The 24,058-nt window shown below is 38.9% G+C and overlaps 1 protein-coding gene across 3 annotated transcripts in view; it reads right to left on the bottom strand.

The window, feature by feature from the left end:
* FAM214A (family with sequence similarity 214 member A) overlaps positions 1-24,058 on the bottom strand; it is a 56,228-nt gene that overhangs the window by 28,545 nt on the left and 3,625 nt on the right. The window contains exon 1 of one of the 3 annotated variants that reach the window (XM_038418799.2): positions 8,886-9,088. The exons of the other annotated variants lie outside the window; for them this stretch is intronic. Coding sequence (XP_038274727.1) covers positions 8,886-8,922 — 37 coding nt within the window. The 5' untranslated portion in view covers positions 8,923-9,088. Of the gene's footprint in view, positions 1-8,885; positions 9,089-24,058 lie in introns of those variants that run through there. 3 annotated transcript variants of the gene reach the window in all.

Here is a 24,058-nt window from a genome sequence, read left to right as displayed (position 1 = left end):
GAGCACTTCCCCATATGCTGCAGTACTGATCCATATCCTTTGGATACTCCATCCCCTACAGATGCATCATTGACTAGCCATTCATGTTTCCCTCAAACAGCAATGATATCAATATAGTTAAGCAACATAGTAGGTGCAGGCATACACAGAACTGTGAAAGCAGAAAGCTGTTGTATACCCATAAAGTGAACAGTATCTTTTGTAATCAGTTGAACTGACTGTCTCTACCTGCTTATAAAATCATGACTGATTTGAACGGGGTCACAATTAGAACAGTATTCTAAGACATGGTGCCAATTGTTTGTTGTCAAGAGTGTATATTGTCAAAGTGTAGAAACCTGGATTAGTGTAAAAAGATTACTTTACTTGTAATTTTTTTTCTCTTGAAGTATATTCACAGCAGACCCACACTCTAGGTCCATACTCCATTAACATAGCCAGTTAGAGTAAGGTCTTGGCTAACAGACAATATGATGTTACGTGCCTGCTCTGTAAGAAGCTCTGGTGACTACAGCATTTCCAATGGTTAATTCCAATATCAGAGTGTTAAACAGAAGTAGAATAAAAGATTATACCTCCTCAAGTTTGTGGGGAAGGTAGACAAGGATCTGCTGTAACTGCACATCCCTGATAACAAGAATTCTAGGAAATTTCTTCCCCTCTTCTGCCCCACGAGGCTTGAGTTCACAGCAGAACCTTATTCTTGGAGGTTCCTGAAATCTCCATAGACCATCATATATTTGATGTATTCTGCACCTGGACCCTGAGGATACCTTTAGTTTCAGGCTCCTCAGAAGGAGAAACCATCTTGACCATATATGAGTGGCATAATTAGATAATCAAAACAAGAGCAAAGGGTGTAAAAGAGCATAAAAATATCCCTAAAAATACCAGATGTAAAAAGAATTTCCTCTTCCAATTTGGAAGCATTGATAAGACAAGCTAGAATCACAACAGAATACTGAACTCAATCACTTCTAATATAATTTAGTCAGTCCACATGGCTGCCCTTCAAATCTCTTCCTGGGAGTTAATCTGAACTCAGCTACACAAGCAGACATTCCTCCAAATAAATGTTCCTTAACATAACCTTGAAGTTGCAGACCTCATAAGGAATAACAAACAATGCCATCAGACAGCTATTTAGACATGGTTCTCTTGGATACAAGAACTAGTAATACAGGGGCAAAAGAAAACAAGGGGGGAAAAGGGGGAGGGGGAAGAGCAAGATAGACATTAAAGGCTTTGCTCCCTTTCAAATAACAGCTCTGGGACCTTTTCATTTTAAAGCTTACAGAGAACAGCCTTTCTGGACTAGGCATGTGGAAAGAACACTTGCAGGGTGGCTACTGAAGTTGGATTAAACCACCACCTTTGGAAGGAATTTAGGATCAAGTGTACTACACTACCTTATTCTTATGAAAAAGCATAAAGGTAAATTAGTAACTAAGCCCTGAATCTTACTAACTCTGCAAACTGAAGACACTATCACTAGGAGCATTAGTTTCCATTTTAGAAACTCACACTTCTGGGTGGTAAAGTGGCTTAGTACGGATGGCATTACAACCACACAAGAAAAAGGGATTTTAATGGGTTTTCTTCAAATTCCCATCTGATCATTAGACTAGAGGCTATAGAGGAACTTTAATATATTTATACAGTGCCAAAAATAGTTGCCAGATAAATCTTAAGGGAGAATTCTTTTTACCTAGACTGACAAAGAGAAATGATAAGCAAGTAGTTTTCATGTGGGGTAGGTAATATGAATTCCTATGGGCCTTCTCATTACATTTTACAAACCTTTTCCACTGAAATTGGTAGTTATCTTCTGGTAAGATAAAGATCTTTCTCCAGTAAAGTCCTAACGAAAGAAAACTTATAAGGGCTCTAGAAACCCATATCCATGCCCTCTTAAAGTTTTTTTTTTTACTGTTTTCTCTTCTAGCTGTTTCCTTTGCATTTAAACACAAACACTCAATTCAATTGACCTCAGTGAAACAATGCACGCTTTCAGTTGTGTCATTCTGATAGGGAAAGGGGATCCTAGGTCAGCATGCAGAGAGGTTACCCGATTGTGTTTGATCATACATAAGATTTCAGCCTGATGGAACTGGATACCACCAATACTCGCATGAGTGGGACCCCCATTTGCCTCTGCCATTAAAGAGCAATTAATATTGTAGAACTTGTCTCTCCAACTTGGTTAGGACCTTGGCTGTTAGAGGGAAAGACAAGTGTGAAAATGCATTTCTGTGGGCAGGTAGTCATCTACTCAAAAGAAACTGGGCTATGACTTAGTGTCCAATAGCATTTTCCTTTCCCACCAAGCAAACTGAATTTAAGTTTCAGTGCACACAAACTTAACCAGTTGTCATCCTTTCAAAGAAGTAGAGTTGTTCACAAAGACATCATTTTGAATATTATGGCAGTTGAGATAGCTGAAGTCCATAACGGACCTCAGCCCCTCTGTGTTTCTAGATATGAGGAAATACTTAAAACAAAACATCTGAGTTTTATGACATTTACTGATTTTTTGCAGTCTCTTCTGGATAACGCAGATATGGGGAGCATCTTCATATGGGCAATTTGGAGATACTTCTCTGAAGGAAATTTTGTAGCCTTGCTTGACAACACAAAAGCCCAGACCTATATATGATATAGCCAGGGACGTAACCCTTTACATTCCTTCTACAAGATCCAAGGTATATGCTGGCCTATTGGCTGTATGCACATAAAAACTGAGGTTTTCAAAGCTTAGAATTTTGGAGCTGAAACCTTTCTGTCTAGTTGATACTCAAAGCCAAATGTCCCGAGTCTTTAAGTACCAAGTATCCTTGAATCTGGTCCTGGAAGGATGGGCCAAGTTCTGTTTTTCCCTCTCTCCTCACCATGATAAGACAGACAATGGAACAAAGATAACAGAATGTTATTGATTCTTTATTCTTTTTAGTCTTCATAAGATTAGCCTTCACTTACTCCACAAAACAAGTTTATTTTGTCATAACAAGCTTTTACAGTAGCTCCTGTTGAAGGCCAGACACTTGCAATAAATCGCCTATTTTGGAGGCAGCTACATCACGTCAAAGGCATCCTCTTGCTAGGCCATCACCAAAAGGCTTTTGTAATTTATCACTTTATAGTTTTGGGGAAGAAAATAAATCCAAGCATGAACAAGCCACCCTCTAAAGGGTGGTCTGGTACCTATTCACTTGAACTGGTAACTCCTTATGTGGGCAGCAAGAATGGAGGGTTAATACATTTTCCATTCCAGAGTATGGGATCACAGTGCAGGGATGCTCAGCTGTGAGTCTTGACTGCCTATAGCTATCTCACGCACCAGACTTGAGGGGTGTTAGGTTTCCCCACTAATCTCCTGCAGCAGAGGTGCAACTCAATGTAAACTAGGATTTCAATGGAGGACATTTGGGGGTCTACAAAGTAAACAAGTACTCAGTCATCACTATGATAAATCAAGCTCAGATTCCACAGAGAGAATTTAGTTTATTGCTGACCACACTTCCCAAAAAGTTCTCAAGTGTCGGAAGACTTGCAACTCATACATACATTTGACTAGAAGTTCTTATCCCCATCATCCCTTTTGTTTCAGGTGGGAATCTGGATGACAAGTATGCTAACTCCAACTGCATTGAGATGACCAATGTGGATGGCTTCATTAGTTAAGATATCATTAGTGTTCCAAGAACTGGTGTTAAGTACATTGAGGCACCAGTAACTACTGATGCTGTATACTTGGACACATGATACCTGTGACCATGAGCTGGTTCTGCTGAGATAATGCCTCAATCAGTAAAATGCGACATGTACATATGAACATCTAGGATGCAGCTGAGGTAATGTGATAGTCCAGAGAGGAAAGCACCACAACATCACAATAAGACTAGATAGCTTGATGCTTTCCATTGGTTCCAACAAGAAGGATATTGTACAGCTAAATGCTTTAAAGATGTCCAAGCACACTATTCGGATTTTTCTTGACACACATGCAGCAAGGCATCCACCACAGGAATCATATTTTGGTACATTTGAAGACTTGCTCGTTAATGTCCTTCAAGTAAACTGTGTATTGACCACCCCCTAGTCAACAGACACCTTCAGAGTTCCTTGACGTTCACTTTAAAAAAGTGATGTTGGCACTGATGCAATACCAAGCCCATAGTTCTTTCCCAGCATTGTTATATTTGTCTTTTAGGGGCATTGTGTTACTTCACCAGGCACTTACTAAAGCTGCTGAGCTGCTTTCTCTCAACATACTTGCAAGATAAAAATGGGGGAGGGAAACAAGATGACAGTGTAGTAGCACTGTTTATAAAAACCTTTAAAAAAAACTGTTAAAAGGAAGTTCTTGAAAGGAGAAGAAAAGAGGACATTTGTGCTTCAGTGTCTCTGTCACCAAAAAAGGCAAGTTTTTTTTCTCCAATAGACCATTCATTAGAAAAAGGACACTAAGCAGACAGATAGTATTCAGGTTAAGTATGAGATAAGAGACTCAAATCCCTTGAGCAATACTGAGGCAGCCTTGGTGGCACAATCAGAAGTAACAGTTTCTCAGAGAGTTCCTTCACTGAGAAGTTGTTAGAAAAGAACTAGCGACAAGTCTCCAGGAGGAATGAGTACAGAGAATTAACTAGGTCATAGGGAATTAGCTAGGTAGACCATGGACCCCATTGTTTGCTGCAATACCCATTTTTAGAGAAGAGAGCTACTTTCATCTTTCTGAATTAAACTTCCCTTCATCCTGGTTCCCCATCATCTCCCCACCACCAAAACCTTCTCTAGCATTACAACCTATTCCTAACTTGTTTCAGTCTGTAATTGATCTTGTGACATCCTTCTGGACAGGAGTCTTCTCAGAACAGACTTTACCCAAAAAAAAAAAAATTCCTCTTACTAGCCACTCAGGTTATGTCTATAATACAATTAAACACCCGCAGTTGACCCATGTCACCAAACTTGGGCTCACAGAGCTCAGGCTAAGGGACTGTTTAACTGCGCTGTAGACATTTGTGCTTGGGCTGGAGCCTGGATTCTAGGATCCTGCAAGTGGGGAGGGTCCCAGAGCCCAGGCTCCAGCCTGAATGTCTACACCCCAATTAAACAGCCCCTTAGCCCAAGTCCAAGTCAGCTGACACAGGCTAGCTGTGGATGTTTACCTTCACTGTAGACATACCTTCAGGCTACATTCAGCTTCAGTAAGTTTTATTTAAATATTTGTAGTTTACTCCATCCCGGGAAAACCACAGGCCAAGGATGTTGTAGGACATATTATTAGCCCATCAGGAATTGAGAAACCCATAGATAGTGCAGTATCATGAAGCTCCTCAGGTAAATTATTTTTCCACTTCCCAAGTTTCCTTTCACGCAGGCACCTACAAGGCCTACTTTCAGTTTTGGTGGAGTAGAATTATGAATGATTCAGGACAAAATATACCAAATCTTTCTACTATTGACAAATTGGCAAGGCCATGATTTTTTATTTGCTTTGGAAACTTTAATTATGAGAATGAAGGAAAAAGTGTCACACATCCCTAAAAACTGGGGGGGGGGGGCTTATTTTAAAATAAGCACCAGTGCCTGTTACAGAAGTATGAGTACACAGAACAAAAGAACAAGTCTTTTAACGGCTACAGAATAATAGAACTGCGTGTGTCACAGGGCATAATATAATTATTTTACAAGCTTCTATGACATACTGATTACATTTTAATTGGCATTTAAAATATTTTAGTATTTAAGAGGACTAAAATTACTTAGGATCAAAAATTTCTACTGCTTAAACCAAATATGGGTTTTAAAGATTCTATTTTACCATATTTTCCTTATCCTAATTTGTTATATATGTGCAAAACAGTGGATATTAGGTTAATAGGTGTCATTTTTAAATGCAGCACATTTACAGAATGATTTTGAGTAGTTTTATATAATATAATAACTCTTACATGACAACATGATTTATGTATTATTGGGAAAAACTAAATTAAATTGGTTCTGCTTACCTGAGGGGTAGCCATTGTTTCCTGCCTTGGTTAAATTCATTTTTATTACATCTCAATAACATGTCTAAGCCAAGTACTAACATTCCACTTGTAATCAGTTTCTCAGTACTTTATCTTCCGTCCTCTTTTTCACTGTTAGCCACCCTCAATAGATAATGAGTTTTTGACCTCAGGAAAACCTCATTTGAGTTTCTTTTTCTATGTACCGATGTCCCCTCCCCTAAATCCTCACTCAATTTAATCTATAATTTATTTTATTTTTTGTACACATATGATTTAATTTAAAAATGGTCAGGAGACAGAATTTTAAGGATATTAACAGCAAGCAGTTTCTTTTTTATATAGGGTTCTGTTATGCTACACACAGATTAAATGTGTGCAGTATTGTATTCACATGATACAATAATAGTGTCTTGGGTAAATATTTGTAAAGAAAGATATTAGTCAGGTAAATTAAAAGGATGGCAAGGTTCACTGAGGCTTCTCTAATTTTCTCTACTACTCTGTCTTAGAACAATACTCCTCAGTGAATCACAACAGATATTCTTACACAAGCCACAAGATTACACCAGTGGGACTATTCCTCCTCATTCCTAAGCAGTGGATGAACATTTAACTCAAAAAGCTTGCTTAAAATCAGAGTTCTGGCACTTTCTACATCATCAACAAGTCTGACATACAGAACAAGAATATATGTAATTAGGTAATCTTTATGCCATTGGCAATATTTTGGAGAATGTTTTACTACAGTGTTTTCAAACTGTGGGTCATGAGCCAGTACTGAGTCGCGAAATGTAAGGCACTGAGTCGCAGCGGCTCTGGTCAGCACGTGCCGTTAAAAGTCCTGTTGGGGGTGCTGCCCGGCTAAGTCCCTATCTGTTCAAACACCGTGCTGTGCCCCAGAAGTGGCCAGCAGCAGGTCCGGCTCCTAGGCGGGAGGGTCCATGGGGCTCCATGCGCTGCCTCCGCTCTGAGCACCAGCTCCGCACTCCCATTGGCCAGGAAGCAGCCCATGGAGCTGGGGGGAGCAGGGGGACAGTGCTTGCGCGCCTCCACCTAGGAACCGGACCTGCTGCTGGCTGCTTCCAGGCGCATCGCAGTCTGCGGTGCCAGGACAGAGAGGAAGCCTGACTTAGTACCCCCGCTGCACTGACCGGGAGCCGCCCGAGGTAAGACCGCACCCCAACCCCACGCACCAATCCTCTGCCCCAGCCCTGAGCCCCCCCAAACTCAGAGCCCCTTCCTGCACCCCAAACCCCTCATCCCTGGTCCCACCCCAGAGCCTGCACCCCCAGCCCATCCATGACCCCCTCCTCAACACCAACCCCCTGATCTAACCCAGAGCCCCCTCCCACAACCTGAACCCCTCATTCCCAGCCCCATCCCGCAGCCCTCACCCCACACTCCAATCTTCTGCCCCAGCCCTGAGCCCCTCCTACACTCCAAACTCTCATCCCCAGCTCCACTGGGTCACAGGCATCAACAATTTTCTTCAACTGAGTCCCCAGAAAAAAAGTTTGAAAACCACTGTTTTACTACATACAGTGAAAGACACATGGCACCTTAGAGACTAACAAATTTATTAGAGCATAAGCTTATTATTATTATTATTATTATTAGAGCTGTAGCTCACGAAAGCTTATGCTCTAATAAATTTGTTAGTCTCTAAGGTGCCACGGGTACTCCTTTTCTTTTTGCGAATACAGACTAACACGGCTGCTACTCTGAAACCAGTGAAAGACACAGACATCCTCTATTCGACACTTGAGCTAGATCAGTTATATTATTAAACAGTAGTTTAAACACATAGCAGAGCTATAGCTGAACAGCCAATGATGACAAGCTATTACTTTGCCAAATATTAAAGTCTGCTTCTCTAATTGCCCAAGTGGAGACTTATTTGCATAAACTTTATTTGCCTAGGGTAAGCAAATCATGACAAAAGACTGACAATACTGTGATGCACTCAACTAGTAGCACAAATGAAAGTGCTGTAATCATTTCCCTGTGTTGTTAAAGGAACTTGACCTACATTAAAAAAAAACAGGACACAAAAGAAACACATTCTGCTAAGTCTTGTATTTTCACTCCAAATTAAAAAAACAGAGCAGTTACATATGGCTATAACTATTCCAGGGCTATTAGTAGACATGACATCAGATGTTCACTTTAAAATGCCACAAGTAGTAATTTCCCTTCCTGCTCCTCAGAGATATATACGGTAAATTAATTTTAAAAAAAACCCTCTCACCTTCATTTCTCTGGATGGATGTATCATTGGATCCATGTATAAAGTGAAAGAAGAACATATCTTCAGTAAAGTATATATTTAATATTTTTAAAACAATATTTTGAAACTTTTAAGTTCAAAATTTAATTCTTGAGCTCATAACTTAGGAAGCAAAAATTTCAGTAAGTTAACTTTTGTCACCTTGTCAAATTTAGTACCAATGGAGTCTCTGAAAAAAGTCTAAACTCATTGAGAAACAAGTTTGTGCTAGAATAGGAAGATTTATTTGTTCCAGTCCCTCTCCTCAGCCCCATCTCACTATCTTTAAAAGCTTATTGCATTAAAGGAGCACCACGGTGTCTGACAGGCCTTTCTTTCCTTTCTTGCATCCTGCCTGTCCCCACCCCTTTTTTTTGTTCAGATCAACAATATAACCAAAATTGTATTTCTAATATGATTTGAAGAAAAACCACAAAAATGTTGAATGTAAATCATGAGAGTTTAATATTGTCAAGCTGACACTGTTAATCACAAGTGTGTAAAAATTCGATGTCCCTTTGAAAGGAGAACCCACCTTCATAAACATTTAGTCAAACTGGAAAAAAATTAAGCATTTAAAATTACTTCCTTCAATTACACACCTTCTCTGTGCAGCCCTTTGTTTCCACTGTAAACCATACTGGAATCCTTGTGTAAAGGAAGTTGCCTCCTAGGTGCAAATGGGCTACACTGGCAGTATCTGAGAGATCCAGATGTCTGCAGTGGTTAAAACAAAATGTTCAGCTCTGGGTGCATATTTAGCCTCTCTGTGCAAGACATTTTTTCACAAAGAAGGCAGAGTAAGAGTGCACATAGCAACAGCACTCACAGCTGATTGGATGGAAGGCGTGCCTAAACCCTTTACTGCTGGTAAGGTCTACTACAGTTTCCTGTCTGCTTGGCAGCAGTATCATGTTTTCTTTTCTCCTCTTGTGAACTCAGCTGTGTTTGGGCAAATGGAGAGGAAAGAACAGCAGAAAGACCAGTACAAAGTATTAGAAGTTACTAAAAATGGTACTAAAGTGCTATTAAAAATAAAAATATACAAACTGACCTATTTACAGAGAGAGAGGGGTGTCAGGAAATTCATTTGTTACACTATATAAAGATTTCACAGTATAAAAATTACATTTACACAGAGAAACACTTAGTGCAAGGAAATCATTCACAATTAAAAATAACCCTACCAAATAAGTATATCAATTGACAATAAGGACACATACTGTATCACAGGTTTCAGAGTAGCAGCCGTGTTAGTCTGTATCTGCCAAAAGAAAAGGAGTACTTGTGGCAACTTAGAGACTAACAAATTTATTACTAGCAGTAAACTAAATACTAGATAGGCAAATTTACAAAACCCTGTACAATGGGAAAAAATATATACACACTGTACATAGAAAACCCCTGTAGTTTAGCCAAGTATATATATGGACATTTTACCATGTGAATCAATTAACTATGTATTCAGAGTGTGTGTAGGAAAAGTTACCCAATTTTCACATATCAACAGACCTCTGAGCCATTAGTGATGATGGAGGACAGAAACAATCCCAGAGTACTAGAAAATGGCAAATATAGCACCTATCTATAAAAAGAGGAATAAGGACAGCCCAGGGAATTATAGACCAGTCAGCTTAACTTCAGTACCCAGAAAGAAAATGGAGCAAATAATCAACAATTTGTGACCACAAGATAATAAAGTGATAAGTAACAGTCAACATGGATTTTTCAAAACAAACCAACCTAACATCCTCCTTTGATCGGGTAAAAAAGACTTGTAGATAGGGGAGAAGCAGTATATTTGATACATCTCAACTTTAGTAAGGCTTTTGATACTGGCTCACGTGACCTTCTCATAAACAAACTAGGGAAACACAGCCTAGACTAACCTCCTTTAAGGAGGGTGCACAACTGATTAGAAAAACCACACTCAGAGATAGTTATCAATTATTCACCATCTAGCTAGAATGGCATATCGAGTGATGTCCCTCAGGAATCTGTCTTGGGTCCAATTCTATTCAATGTCTTTGTAAATAATTTGGATAATGACAAAGAAAGAGAGTACATTTATAAAGTGTATGGATGATACCAAGCTGGGAGGGGCTGTAAGGACAGGACTAGAATTCAACATGAGCTTGACAAACTGAAGAAATAGTCAAATCAATAGGATGAAATTCAATAAGGACAAATACAATGTACTACACTTAGGAAGGAATAATCAACTGCACAAATACAAAATGGGAAATGACTGCTTAGGAAGGAGTACTGCAGAAAAGAATATGGCATTTATAGTGGATAACAAACTAAATATGAGTCAACAATGGAATACTATTGCTAAAAGAATGAACATCATTCTGAGATGTATTAGCAGGAGTTTTGTGAGCAAGACATGAGAAGTAATTCTTCCACTCTATTCAGCACTGATAATGCCTCAACCGGAGTACAGTGTCCAGTTCTGGGCACCACACTTTGGGAAAGATTGGTGTTTCTCCAATTTGTCCACGAGGAGAACAACAAAAATGATTAAAAGTCTAGAAAACATGACCTATGAGGAAAGATTGAAAAAACTGGGTTTGTTTAGTTTATAGAAGAGAAGACTGAGGGGGGACATGACAACAGTTTTCAAGTAGGTAAAAGGTTGATATAAATAGCAGGGTGATAAACTGTGCTCCTTATCCACTGAGGACAGGACAAAGAGTAATGGGCTTGAATTGCAGCAAGGGAAATTTAGTTTAGACATTAGGAAAAACTTCCGAACTGTAAGGGTAGTTAAGCACTGGAACAAATTACCTAGGACAGTTGTAGATTCTCAGTCACTGGAGGTTTTTAGGAAGAGGTTAGACAGACACCAGTGTGGGATGGTCTCTAGACAATACTTAGTTCTCTCTCAGTGCATTGTACTACAGGGAATTGTACTAGTCCTTCATTTCTATGATCTATATATACAGTTACACATGCAAACAAGAGCATTTACACACCTAATATATCCATGCACATGGCACAAACGTTTTTTTGTTTTTTTTTAATAACCTAGAGCATCTGTGTAAAATTCATAGTCTTACTGAAATTTGAAATGGAAAAGACTTGTAAAGTCTTCTAGGGTACATACACATTGCAAATAAAAACCTGGGGAACCAAGTGTCAGAGCCCAGATTAACTGACTCAGCCTCACTGATTTTGGAGTGTAGAGCTAAAAATAGCAGCATAGACTTTTAGGCCTGGACTGGAACCCAGGTTCTGAGACCCTCCCTGGATTTCAGAGCCTGGGCTCTAGCCCAAGCCCAAACGTCTACACTGCTATTTTTAGTCCAGGAGCCTAGGCTCAGAGAACCCAAGTCAATTGACCCAGACTTGTTTTTCTTTGCAGTATAGAAATCCCGAAGTCTACATCCCAGCCAATGCAAACTTACTTCCTAAGACAGATTCTAGTTCTTTGTCTAGTCCAATTTTAATAATGACTCAAGTGGAAGACAATTACAGTCTAACAGTTCTCACCATTAGAACACATACTGGGTGAGGAAAATTTTCATCCTATTGTTCATTCTCATAAATCTTTGCACTACTCTAATTCTTATATCTACTTGGTATTTACACTCTTTAAAGACTTGTTTCAGAGTAGCAGCTGTGTTAGTCTGTATTCGCAAAAAGAAAAGGAGTACTTGTGGCACCTTAGAGACTAACAAATTTATTAGAGCATAAGCTTTCGCGAGCTACAGCTCACTTCATCGGATGCATTTGGTGGAAAAAAAAAACAACTTTTTTTTTTTCCACCAAATGCATCCGATGAAGTGAGCTGTAGCTCACGAAAGCTTATGCTCTAATAAATTTGTTAGTCTCTAAGGTGCCACAAGTACTCCTTTTCTTTTTAAAGACTTGCTGTCTTAGTAGCTATCTGGCCATACTATACATATTTTGATTTTAACCTTTCCTCACAGGTCAGTCTATTCAGCCCTTTAATCATTTGTTGCTCTTCTTATGAATCCAATTTGTTAAGATATTTCTAATGTTGCAGAGCCCAATAATGCATGCAGTAGTCTAGATGCAGTCTCAATAGCAACTTTGCTATGCTACTAAATTTTACCGTGTTGCAAAACAATTATGAAAAACTAAAATTAGCTGACATGATACTTGCCATGACTTAGTAGTCAATATAGACCAGGCCACATTGTATGCATCATGTCTGCAACTGCACATCAGGCAACATACTTTACCTGTGCCTTCTAACGCATCCAAAATATATCATCTCATAACAACACAACTACTGACACGTCTCAATGCCTGAACAGTATACCCAAACAAAAGAAGTACAATGATAGCCAGCAATGCTGAGCTTAGTGAATTTTAACCACTCAGCACAAGCATTTTCCAAAAAAAGAAAAAGACACACACAAAAACTGAACATTATGGAACAATAATTGACGAATATCAACACAAGGCTATTAAAATGAAACTGAAACATTTAATCTTGAAGCGTTAGATTAATATTAGACTGCATTCAGTTTCTTCTTCCCTATTCTTTCCTTCATCAAGCTCCTTGCCCTCTACCTTTCATGATGACGGATTTGGGGTGCAGGACGGGGCTCCGGGCTGAGGCCAAGGGGTTTGGAGTGCAGGAGGGGGTGCAGGCTCTGGGGTGGGGCTGGAGTACAGAAGAGGTCTCCAGGCTGGGACAGGGGTTTGGGGTGTTAGCGGGTAAGGACTCCGGCTGGGGGTGTGAGCTCTGGGGGTGGGTCCAGGAGTGAGGAGTTTGGGGTGCAGGAGAGGAGGTTGGGGTGAGCAGTGCAGGGTCCTGGTGGCACTTACCATGGCTCCCAGGAAGTGGCCAGCATGTCCAGTCCCTAGGTGTATGGGCAGCCGAGGAGGCTCCATGCGCTGTCCTCGCACCTGCAGGTGCTGCCCCCACTGGTCATGGTTCCTAGCCAATGGGAGCTGCGGAGCCAGCACTTGGGGTGGGGGCAGCGCACGTAGACTCCCTCGCCGCCCATGCACCTAGGGGCCGCAGCGACCTGGCGACCACTTCCGGGACCTGCAGGGAGTCTGTCTTAGCCCCGGACCCCCACTGCACTGCCAACCAGACTTTTAATGGCCCACTAGGCACCACCAGGGTCCGTTTTCGACCAGGCGTTCCAGTCGAAAACCGGACACTTGGCAACCCTGGTGCTATTATAGCTTTAAGTGTAGACAAGCCCTTACTCTATTCTTGAATTACTGTAATCTGTCTTTTACCTCTACACTTCGGCAAAATCTCTCTCTACAAAGGTCATTAATAACCACTTCTTAGTCAGACTTCTCGGCCATTGGCCTCCTTCAATTACTATATTGTATTTTGTTGATAGAAAATAAGTTTTATTAAATTATTTCCAGGTGAAATAAGTATGGTTCAATGCTGTACAAAAGATACATATTATGTAACAAGGCCTCATGAATAGAGTGTGTGTAAACTTCTAAACAAAGCTCATTTCATGGCACACGATGAGCCTTCAACAATTATACATTTTTGCAGCGTTAGAACATAACAGTGGTTTTCAAATTACATTTTTAAAAAATCCAAACACCCCTAAAGGAATTAGAATTAAATTTTCCTTTGAAACTACACAGTCTTCGATATTCTTCCTATCTCTATGGTCCATCTGCACTTGTTATATCTGAACATTCCACGTACTGAATGAGAATAGTTATTACTGTAGTTATGGCAGCAACTGTTATTTTTCACCCCTCTTTTCATACTCCTAACTTTCCAGATGTATTCCTTCTGGGCTTCAATTTTCCACGTTTTGTCTCTGCTCAATGATGAAATTTGAACAGAATCCCTTTGACCCATTTTGAGTTATAAGTACTGAAATGGAGAGGTGAGGGAGAAACATTTTCCCTCTCAGTGTAAAAAAAAACCCAAAAACAAAAAACAAAAAAAACCCCAATAATGTTTTTATTGAAAAGTAACATCTGAAGTTTGAAACCTGGCATGAATAATATCCTTAATAAAATCTGTGTACTTTATTACTTTGGGGGGCAAATTAAAGTTAAAATCATTGCGGGGGCAGAGAAAAAATTCACTCCTGAGCAGGCTCAGTAGGTATCTGCTATTATTTTAGCAAAACAGTAATTAATCTTATTATTTTTTGTGATCTCACTACCTGTCATAAATATAAAGGGAAGGGTAAACACCTTTAAAATCCCTCTTGGTCAGAGGAAAAACCCTTTCACCTGTAAAGGGTTAAAAAGCTAGGATAACCTTGCTGGCACCTGACCACAATGCCAATGAGGAGACAAGATACTTTCAAAGCTGGAGGGGGGGAGAAACAAAGGATCTGGGTCTGTCTGTGTGATGTTTTTGCTGGGGACAGAACAGGAATGGAGTCTTAGAACTTAGTAAGTAATCTAGCTAGATACGTGTTAGATTCTGTTGGTTTAAATGGCTGAGAAAATAAGCTGTGCTGAATGGATATTCCTGTTTTTGTGTCTTTTTGTAACTTAAGGTTTTGCCTAGAGAGATTCTCTATGTTTTGAATCTAATTACTCTGTAAGGTATTTACCATCCTGATTTTACAGAGGTGATTCTTTTTTAAATTTTTCTTCTATTAAAATTCTTCTTTTAAGAAACTGAATGCTTTTTTCATTGTTCTTAAGATCCAAGGGTTTGGGTCTGTGGTCACTTATGCAAATTGGTGAGGATTTTTATCAAACCTTCCCCAGAAAAAAGGGGGTAAGTTTTGGGAGGATTCTGGGGGAAAAGACGTTTCCAAACGAACTCTTTCCTAATAATAATAATAATACCGGTGTTAGACATTTGGTGGTGGCAGTGAAAGTCCAAGGGCAAAGGGTAAAATAGTTTGTACCTTGGGGAAGTTTTAACCTAAGCTGGTAAAAGTAAGCTTAGGAGGTTTTCATGCAGGTCCCACACCTGTACTCTAGCGTTCAGAGTGGGGAAGGAACCTTGACACTACCCATTCTCTGTTCAGGCTGATCCCGATAGTCTAGTCCCTACACATTAACTACTGGTGTAAAATTCCCTTCCCTATGGATACACAGTAAAATTCCTTTGGGGGGAAAAAAAAAGCCTTGCCATCAGACAACCCCAACAGAAAGACAAAGCAGAGACTTCGGGATGGGGTCGGGAGGTTCTCTTCAGTTGTGGCTGCATTTTGAAAATTCATAAGACACAGACAAGTAAACGTACTGCTGCTCAGTTTACCCGACTTACAAAAAATGCAGAGACAAAACAACCAAAAGTTGACAAGGTGAAAACTAACCCTTTCCCTCTTGTCCATACATTTCATGTCTTCACTGGAAAAGTAACTTAAGTGTTTTCCCTAACATCCCTTCCATTCACACACAAAACCCTCTTGCCTGAGTTTAGTGGTGCTTTCAACTCAGGAGAACTGGCACAGTTGGTGGTCTGAGCTACAGCCTGGGTTCTACCTTCACTCAAGCTGCTAGCGTCTTCATTTTGCAGCAAGGATGCAAGCTAAACCACTCACGTGCTAATAGTCCTCCAATGCATTCCCACAATTCCCCGGTGTGTTTAAAATATCAGACAAGTTTTCCCACAATTCATTGGGAAACATCAGAGCGTCTCAGCATAAAGAGCCACAGGATATGCCCCCCAGAAGTCTAGCAACACACACAAGTGAGTGCAGTGCCAGTAAGGACCCAGTATCTTGGGTATGGCTTTGAAGTGTGGATGCTCACACCCAGGCTAAGCTGAGTGCCAATCACCCAAGTGAACTCTGCAGTGAAGATATATTCTGAGATGTGAACTTCAAAGCCTTAATGGGATCACTATGGTCCTAATCCTGTTGCCACTGAACATAATGGCAAAATCCACTGACCTCAGTGGAAGCACATTAGGGCCTTAAATGATATTAAGTACAAACTATTAAAAGAGATTATTTTTTAAAGTACTAATATAATATTAAAGCAGAATGGTTAATGCAATATTTCATGGAAGAATTTAAATATTTAAAAATCATTCTAAGGTCTAAAACATGCATGCCCCTTGCCCATCAAGTATTTACAGTAGGACTTCTGAAAGCATAGTAATAGAAATATAGATCTGTTGATGCCTCCAATCCACCATTAGATTTATCATTTGTATTATGATAGCCACAAGAAGCTCCATCTGAGATTGGGACTCCATGAATGAGGTTTTGTACAAACAAACAGGCACATATAGTTCTTGCTATGAAGACCTTACAGTGAATTTATCAAACAAAGGGTAGGAAGAAAAAATAGAGGCAGAGAGGGGTGAAGGAACTTGCTCAAGGCCACGCAGCAAGTCAGTGACAAAGCCAGGAACAGAAACCCAGGTCTCTTGATTCACAGCGTTATGCCCTATCCACTAGACCATGTTTCTATAGCTTTTTGATTTTCTAATCTGAGTACGTAAATCGTCTATGCTTTTCCTCACCAACCAACACATTCCAACTTTTCCTTATTCTTACCAGAAATTAGCAATCTTTGACTTTGATTTAAGGTGACTATAAATCTGAATCTTTTTTGCTATACTAATGGTATTAACTAGTGAGTCAAATTATATTTCTATAACTAGAAATATATCTAAATATCTTACCTCTTCCTTCTGTCCAAGTGTAACCCTAAGGTTTTCCCACCCCTCCTCTTGGACATTCTCACTGAAACTTTAAAAAAAAATGCACTATTAAATAGCCAGTTACCAACAAATTAGTTAACATTGCTGTTAGGTCCCTAGCTTTTGTATGTCCCAATTTTAACAGTGCAGCATTAATTTTGCATTAATGCAGTTTTTCGCAGCTAGTATCACAAGCATATTAGGTTTAGCATGTTAGAACTCTAGAGAAATAACAAATTAGGAAACAGAGCACTGATTAGTAGTGCATACTATTTCTTCTTCATCCATGAGAGATGTGTTATGTGGCACAGAAAATCTTGAAAGATTGCACGCTAGTAAAATATTCCAGAGCATGTGACCAAAAATATTATGCACCCAGTGGTGCAGTTAAATAGTTCAGATGGAAACAGTGTTATGGAAACAAGCTCCATTTTGAATTTTTTCTTTTCAGAATCATTGCAGATAAAACTATATACACAATGATTTTGTATTTATCTGCAATGAGACTGTGATCATGTTCAGAACACAAATTAGGTTTCCCCCCAGTTTTGCTACCTTAAGTGCTTTATTCACCTCCCTGACTGCATACATAGTTATTCTCTCTACATTCCCCAAGCCCTTCTTAGAAACAGCCCCTCTATTCACCATTATTACAGTTTCATTTTTTAGGTCCACATAATTTTAGAAGGCTCTCTGGCACAGTGCCCGACAGTTTTTGTTCTAAGATTGTTTAAAGCTGCTAACATTAAAAGTTAGGCCAATATTCACTGCTACAAAATCTACCATAACAAATTAAAACAAAAATCTATACATATAAACTATATGATGAGCAAAATTATAAGTGTCAGAATTTTGATTTGGTCAAAATAACTCGTATAATTAAATGAGAGTGGTTGGAGAACATTTGTGATGGTCATATCATTTAATTAAATTACTGTTTGTTTACAGGAAACCTTTTAAAAAAATCTCTTTTAGAATTTCAGTACCAGCAAATTGTGTATATAATCCAAGTATGAGTGTACATTGTTTACTGTGTATAACTGCAGATATACCAAAGGAAGAATGAAAAGGCCAAAGGGTGGGGGAGTGAGGATGTTATGAATGGAGAATTTTCAGTAACTAGAAGTGAGATTGAAGCAATATGGGGCTTTGTGTGTGTGTACATTTGCATTCACACAAATTGTTATGCATGAAGTCAGATTTACTTGAGAAATTACAAGTACAAAAGTGACCATGGAACTGTATGTGCACTTCTGAGACCACTACACTACATGTTTGAAGACTTAAGTTAGCCTTAATGTATAAAAGCCCTTAAACACAAACAGTAAGTTATGTGAACAATGTAAAGCTAAGAAAGAACACTTTCTATCATACTTAAAAACTATTTCAAGTCATTGTTTTTCAAAATTTGAAAGACTTTAGCTAGTAGTTACTGCATCAGGATGGAGAAAATAGTTACTAAAAAGTTAATTGCAATGAAAGTATATTTTTCTATTGATTAATTATTGCACTGATAGATAGATGTGCAATATGTGTTGATGGTGCAATTAGAGAATAAATCCATTTTCATAACTTTTCTAACAGAGGTACTGAAGTAGTCCTTTCTCAAAACTACCAGAGAAACACAGTTGCCAGAGTGAAGTGCTGAAGGGACAAAGTCTTTTAACAAAGGTACTGTAGTAAAAAAGTGACAACACAAAGTGACAATCAGGTGACACTATTCCTATTCCAGAGAATACTGCTGATTTTAGGAAGTGGAATTTTATTCTATATAGTCTACTTTAAACTGAAGTCAATCAGCAAAAGTTGTAAGGCAAGTAATTTGGGCCTGGCAGTCACTCAGCTCTCCAAATGACTTAAATGTGACCTCTAAAATCAAGGACATGATAGCAATGCCTAAGATTCAATACATGTTGAACCCTAAGGATCTGACCTGGTGAAAAGTCCTACTTGACTTCAGTGAGTGCTGGATCAAGTCATAAGGGCAAAATCCACAGACTAGTGTACAGCTCAGTCCACATGACGGGGTTTCTGTTAGATCAAGTCTATACTAGAACTTTTGCCAGGACAGTTAAATCGTTTAGGGGTGACATTTTTTATATTGACAAAAGCCCTAGTGTTATACCAGAAAAAACATACATTTGCCAGCCTAACTTATAAACTAGACTGGCAAAAGCACTCTTATACTGCAAAAGCTGCATCTACACTAGTCTGCAGGCATACCTAGTGTAGACTAGGCCTAACACTGCAGGGGAAGATACTTTGATGTGGAGACTTATTGCCTTTACACCAGTCACTGCACTTCGTCCAACATGGGAGATGGGTTGGATAGCCAGAACCCATGTAGTTGCAGTTCCATCAGCCCCGCCATCCCCATTAGGATGACCAGATGTCCCGATTTTATAGAGACAGTCCTGATTTTTGGGTCTTTTTTTTATATAGGCTCCTATTACCCCCCACCCCCATCCCAATTTTTCACACTTGCTGTCTGGTCACCCTGATCTCCATGCTATCTTCTAAGATAGCATGAGCTCAACTCCACCCCCCTAGACATATAAAGTGAAACCACACCAGAACAACTCTCTCCAGGGCTCTGGTGAAGGGGGAAATTCTAAATGCTTAAAATTTTCCACCTCACAGATGAAGTTAGCTGTAGCCTTTAGCAGTCTACCTTTCTGTACTATTAAAATTATTTAATTTTAGGCAATAAATGTTTTTATCTGTATTTCAACTATGAAAGTTTTCACAATAGGAAACATTTTAATTAAGTTCATTTATAAATAACCAGTGTTTTCTTCTTAAAAGTCTCATTATTAATACAAAGAAAACCATCATCTCATGGTTAAAATTTTACTTAAACCAAACTTTTGTAATAATCTTTTACTACTAGAGTATACAGTCTTGTTTTGGCAGGAAGGGGGTGGATATTAAAGAGAAAAATCAAAGAAACCAGAACCCAACTCAACAAAAAGGAAAAAGACCTTGATATCTAACACCATGTATGCATATGTACACTGCATACTACAAGAACAAATCTGTTTTCCCCATAGATTAAGGCTAGATGGCTTCATGACTTATAAATGGAATTTCAGTTTAATATTCTGACCGCTCATCAATACGTTTTTCATCTGAATCATCTGTTTTTTAAGATTACTTTATAACAGTAATCTTAAAATTAGGAAAAGCACATCCATGCCTCCTCTCTCCAATCATCTTATCCCCAACCTCCCTGCATTTAACCATGGCACCAGAGCCACAACTGATCATTATCAGAATAATTTATCCACTAAACAGGAATCAGCACCACCTTCAGTTCAATCTCCCCTTCCCTGCATTTACCTGTGGCACCTATAGCCAGAAGCATAATTGAAACATATTTAGAATGATAGTTTCCTTATTAAACAGGAAGTAGCATCACCTCCACTTTTTGTTTATGTTGTCTACATAACTTGTATTATTCATTTTAAACTTAAAAATTTTAATCAGTCAGCTTCCAAAATGTAACAATATCAAAAATGAGTATTTAAGACAACATTTTATTGGGGGAGTAGATATTATAAAATTAAGGGGTCTGTATTACAATGTTGTACGGGTAGAGCTCTTTGTTTTTAAGTTTTTATTTTACGTAATTTTCCCCAGGAATTTATCAGTGTTTATTACCACAACAATAAAAACAGGTGAAAAATCAGTACAAAAAACTATTAATTTTTTTCTCAGTAAATATTGGGGTTTATTTTGGTGGATGGAAAGACAGGAGAAAAAAGTATTCAGTAGATTAATGCTCTGAATTCTGTTTATCAACGTGGTTTGCAGCAGAACTAAAACAGAACTCAAAATATAATGCCACTTCTGAGTTTAAGAAAACAATATATCTCTAATCTCCAAATAAATGTTTTCATTTGAATAAACAGTTTACTCTTGTAGACTTAGAACTATTAGGCTGTAAATATTTACATTTAATAATTGGACAACACCAGTTTCAGCGCAAACACTCAACTTCATCCTTTTCTCCTGTTTGTTTGTTTGTTTAAAACTTCTGAATACTTCCTTGTGTTCTGAAACGTATTCTGATACAGATTTCTGTTTTCGTCCCATTTTAGTGTGTCAAATCTTTGAACAGTTATCTGCTAACAGCTTGAAATGTGTATGTGGTGGGCATGAGATTTATCATTACATTCAGAGGCATATGCACTTCAGAGCTTGCATGCGTGCCTGTTTGTTTGTTGTGTGCATCTTCTAGACTAATACATAGCCTTACTTCAACAGGCAGCTTTGCATATACACACAAATATATTATTGTAATACATATATCTCATGCAATGTATTTCCTAATAAAACATACATATATACACACATACATACATACATTTGAATAATACAAAAGTAGGGTGAAAATCAGAAACAACTGAATAATACTTTGTAAAGCCCAGGAATTTTTCAGTAAAAAATCGGTTTAAACTGAAAATGAAGGGTCTTATGTATGGGACACTAAAATGCAATTAATTATACATCTCTTTTTTTTAAAAGGTCCATTCATTACTTGATCTATTTGCTGTACTATTCACCACTTGTTAAAATACTTGCAAGGAACCCTCTGTGAAGTTAGAAAAAAAGAAAAAAAGAAAAAAAAAAGCCAAATTATGCCTATAACAAAAGTATCCCCCTTAACAATGTCCCCTTAAAAAAAAATGCACTCAGTGTCAGTTGGCCAGGGGAAGAAGTGCTCATGCAAACAGGCTCCCAAATGGAATTGGTTGGGAATTTTTCAGCAAAACTTTTCTCTTCAGAAAATGTCAATTAATTAAAACCAAAATAAATCTCTTTCAACAAAACTTTCTTCTGGAAAAGTTTCTCAGGTGCAGGATGGGCTATCTGCTGTTTTGTTTTGTTTCCCCCCCCCCCACCTCCACAAATTTTTTTTCAAAAGGTCTCAGTTTCATTCTAATGTAAAATGAAAAATTCTAAAAGCTCAACATTTTTCACAACACTAAATTCTTGTTTTGTGGCCAGCACTACTCCCAACTTCCTGTAAATCCTGGTCTTCATCCCCTCTTCCTACAGCCCACTGGAAAATCTTTCATGTACAGCCTCAATGTGACAAGGCTGGCCAAATTTCTATGAAGGCTGAAGTAGTGGCTTTCCCCTCACTGATCACTTGAAAGAGACTTAAGGGGGTCTCTCAACCCAACTGCTAGGAACAGACCCCTCAGCACCTCCAATCTTGATTTCTCTGGAAAGGAGGAAGGAGAGAGGAGCATAATCTTCAGCCTGATGGTCTCCTCTTTTTTTGCTTGGATGACAGGATAGAAGCGAATCAGCCAGGAAACCTTTCCCTTTCCCCTGAAGTAGGATGGTGTGGGAGGGAATTAACACTTAAAGGTGCAGATGATTCCTACCTAGAGAACTGACAGTCTAATTTGAGATGGGTCACAAATGAGCCACAAAAGAGTAACAAACACTGGAGAAGAAAGGGGTAAGGAAAGAGAAGGGTTAATACGTTAATAAGACCAAACAGCAACTCAGTGTATATGTGCACATCTTGTTGGTACTTCGTTCCATTAAATTATATGTAAAGTAACTAGTTTATGGAATGCACTAGGCAGGTACCTATTGAGAGCAAAGAGGCCGAGCACCATCACTGCAAGAGAACAGTATATCTGTGCAAGCAAATTTCTGTACATAAGACAGGACATTACACAGACAGTTTTGTCAACACTAGAATTTGTTTTCTCTTAAAACAGCACACTGTAGCTTCTGTGACTGGTAATGAAATCTGAGATTCTTACTTAATTACGACTCCAGGAAAAACACCAAATATTGCAAGACTTGGTATGTTGTTGCCAAGTCTCTATCACAAGTAATAATGCTAGTGCAGACACGGTACAGACAAGTGGCTATCAACGCTTTAACTACCATGTCATCTAGACCTGCTGAAAGCAGGGTTAGGTGACAGCAATTAAGGGGTCAGTTGCCTCCCTACATTAATGCTTCCAGTGGTGGAGCTCCAGTGAAGTTTAAGTGAAAAAATCTAGTGAAGACCCAACCAATGAGGGCTCACATTTAACTGTGATGAGGCTACATCCTTCCTTGCACTTCCAGATCTACGAACTGTTTCCCTAGCTTCCAAGATTGCTCCATGAGCTTGTCTTTTGGAGCTCTATACTTATGTTTTCCCAGCCACGTCCCTTGAAACATTTCTTGTCTTTATCCTTTGCAATTTTCAAACTTCTCTCATTATAAGGCACACTGTGTATTTTAGATCCTGTATCCCACATAAACCTTCCCCCTCGGAGTTACTGTCCTACAAAAACCCCACTGTTAGTCAGAGTGTGACATCAGAATTAGTTCCCCTCTTCTTTCCTTCCCTGTCTGCCATTCCTCTCTACTGGTGACTCTGTAACTTGTCTACACTACAAATGCTTTGCCAGTATAGCTACAGCAGTACAGCTACAACAGTACAGCTATACTGGCAAAGCCCCCACGTAGGCACAGCATAAACCAACAGTCTTTCAGTCAGTATACCACCTCCCTGAATTACATTAATTATGCTGATACAAGCCGTCTTCTATCGACATAGCTGCGTCTACTCTGGGGCATTTGCCAGCATGGCTATGTTGGCTAGGGGGTGTGGTTTTTTCACACCCTTGACCGACATAGCTATGCTGACAAAACTTTGTTGTGTAGACCTGGTCTCTGTGAAAAGCTCATAATTAAGTACTGTGATAAAGGTAAGTCAGACAATCATCCTCCTTCTTTCCCCCTCAAACATTTGCATCTTTCAATCCTTTTGGGCAAGTCTTAGTTAAGCATTACCTTAATTAAAAAAAACAAATTTTTTCTCCACTTGATTTTTGAAGGTATGTACATCTACAGAAAAAAAAATCCAATTCAAATGACACCCCCTACACATAATTTATCCAATTCAGAAATGCAGAAGTACAGTATATTTCTGTGCACAGATATGAAGGCTCAAACATACACTTTGAAAATACAGATTTCAAAATTTCTCAACAGTTAAACTGGAGTTATCAAAAATTATGCTAAATAAAAGTTTATTCCATATCTTTTAAAATTTCCTTCTTTCCAATTAGCTATTGTGTGCTCATTATGGGTCTTTGTCCAACATGTTGGAGGTCTGTACCACAATTTAGACCTTGGCAAACTGACAGCAATGCTTGTCTTGTGTCC

The sequence above is a fragment of the Dermochelys coriacea genome, chromosome 10 (genome assembly GCF_009764565.3).
Source record: "Dermochelys coriacea isolate rDerCor1 chromosome 10, rDerCor1.pri.v4, whole genome shotgun sequence".
Classification (NCBI taxonomy): Eukaryota; Metazoa; Chordata; order Testudines; family Dermochelyidae; genus Dermochelys; species Dermochelys coriacea.
This window is presented reverse-complemented; position numbering and strand designations above follow the sequence as displayed.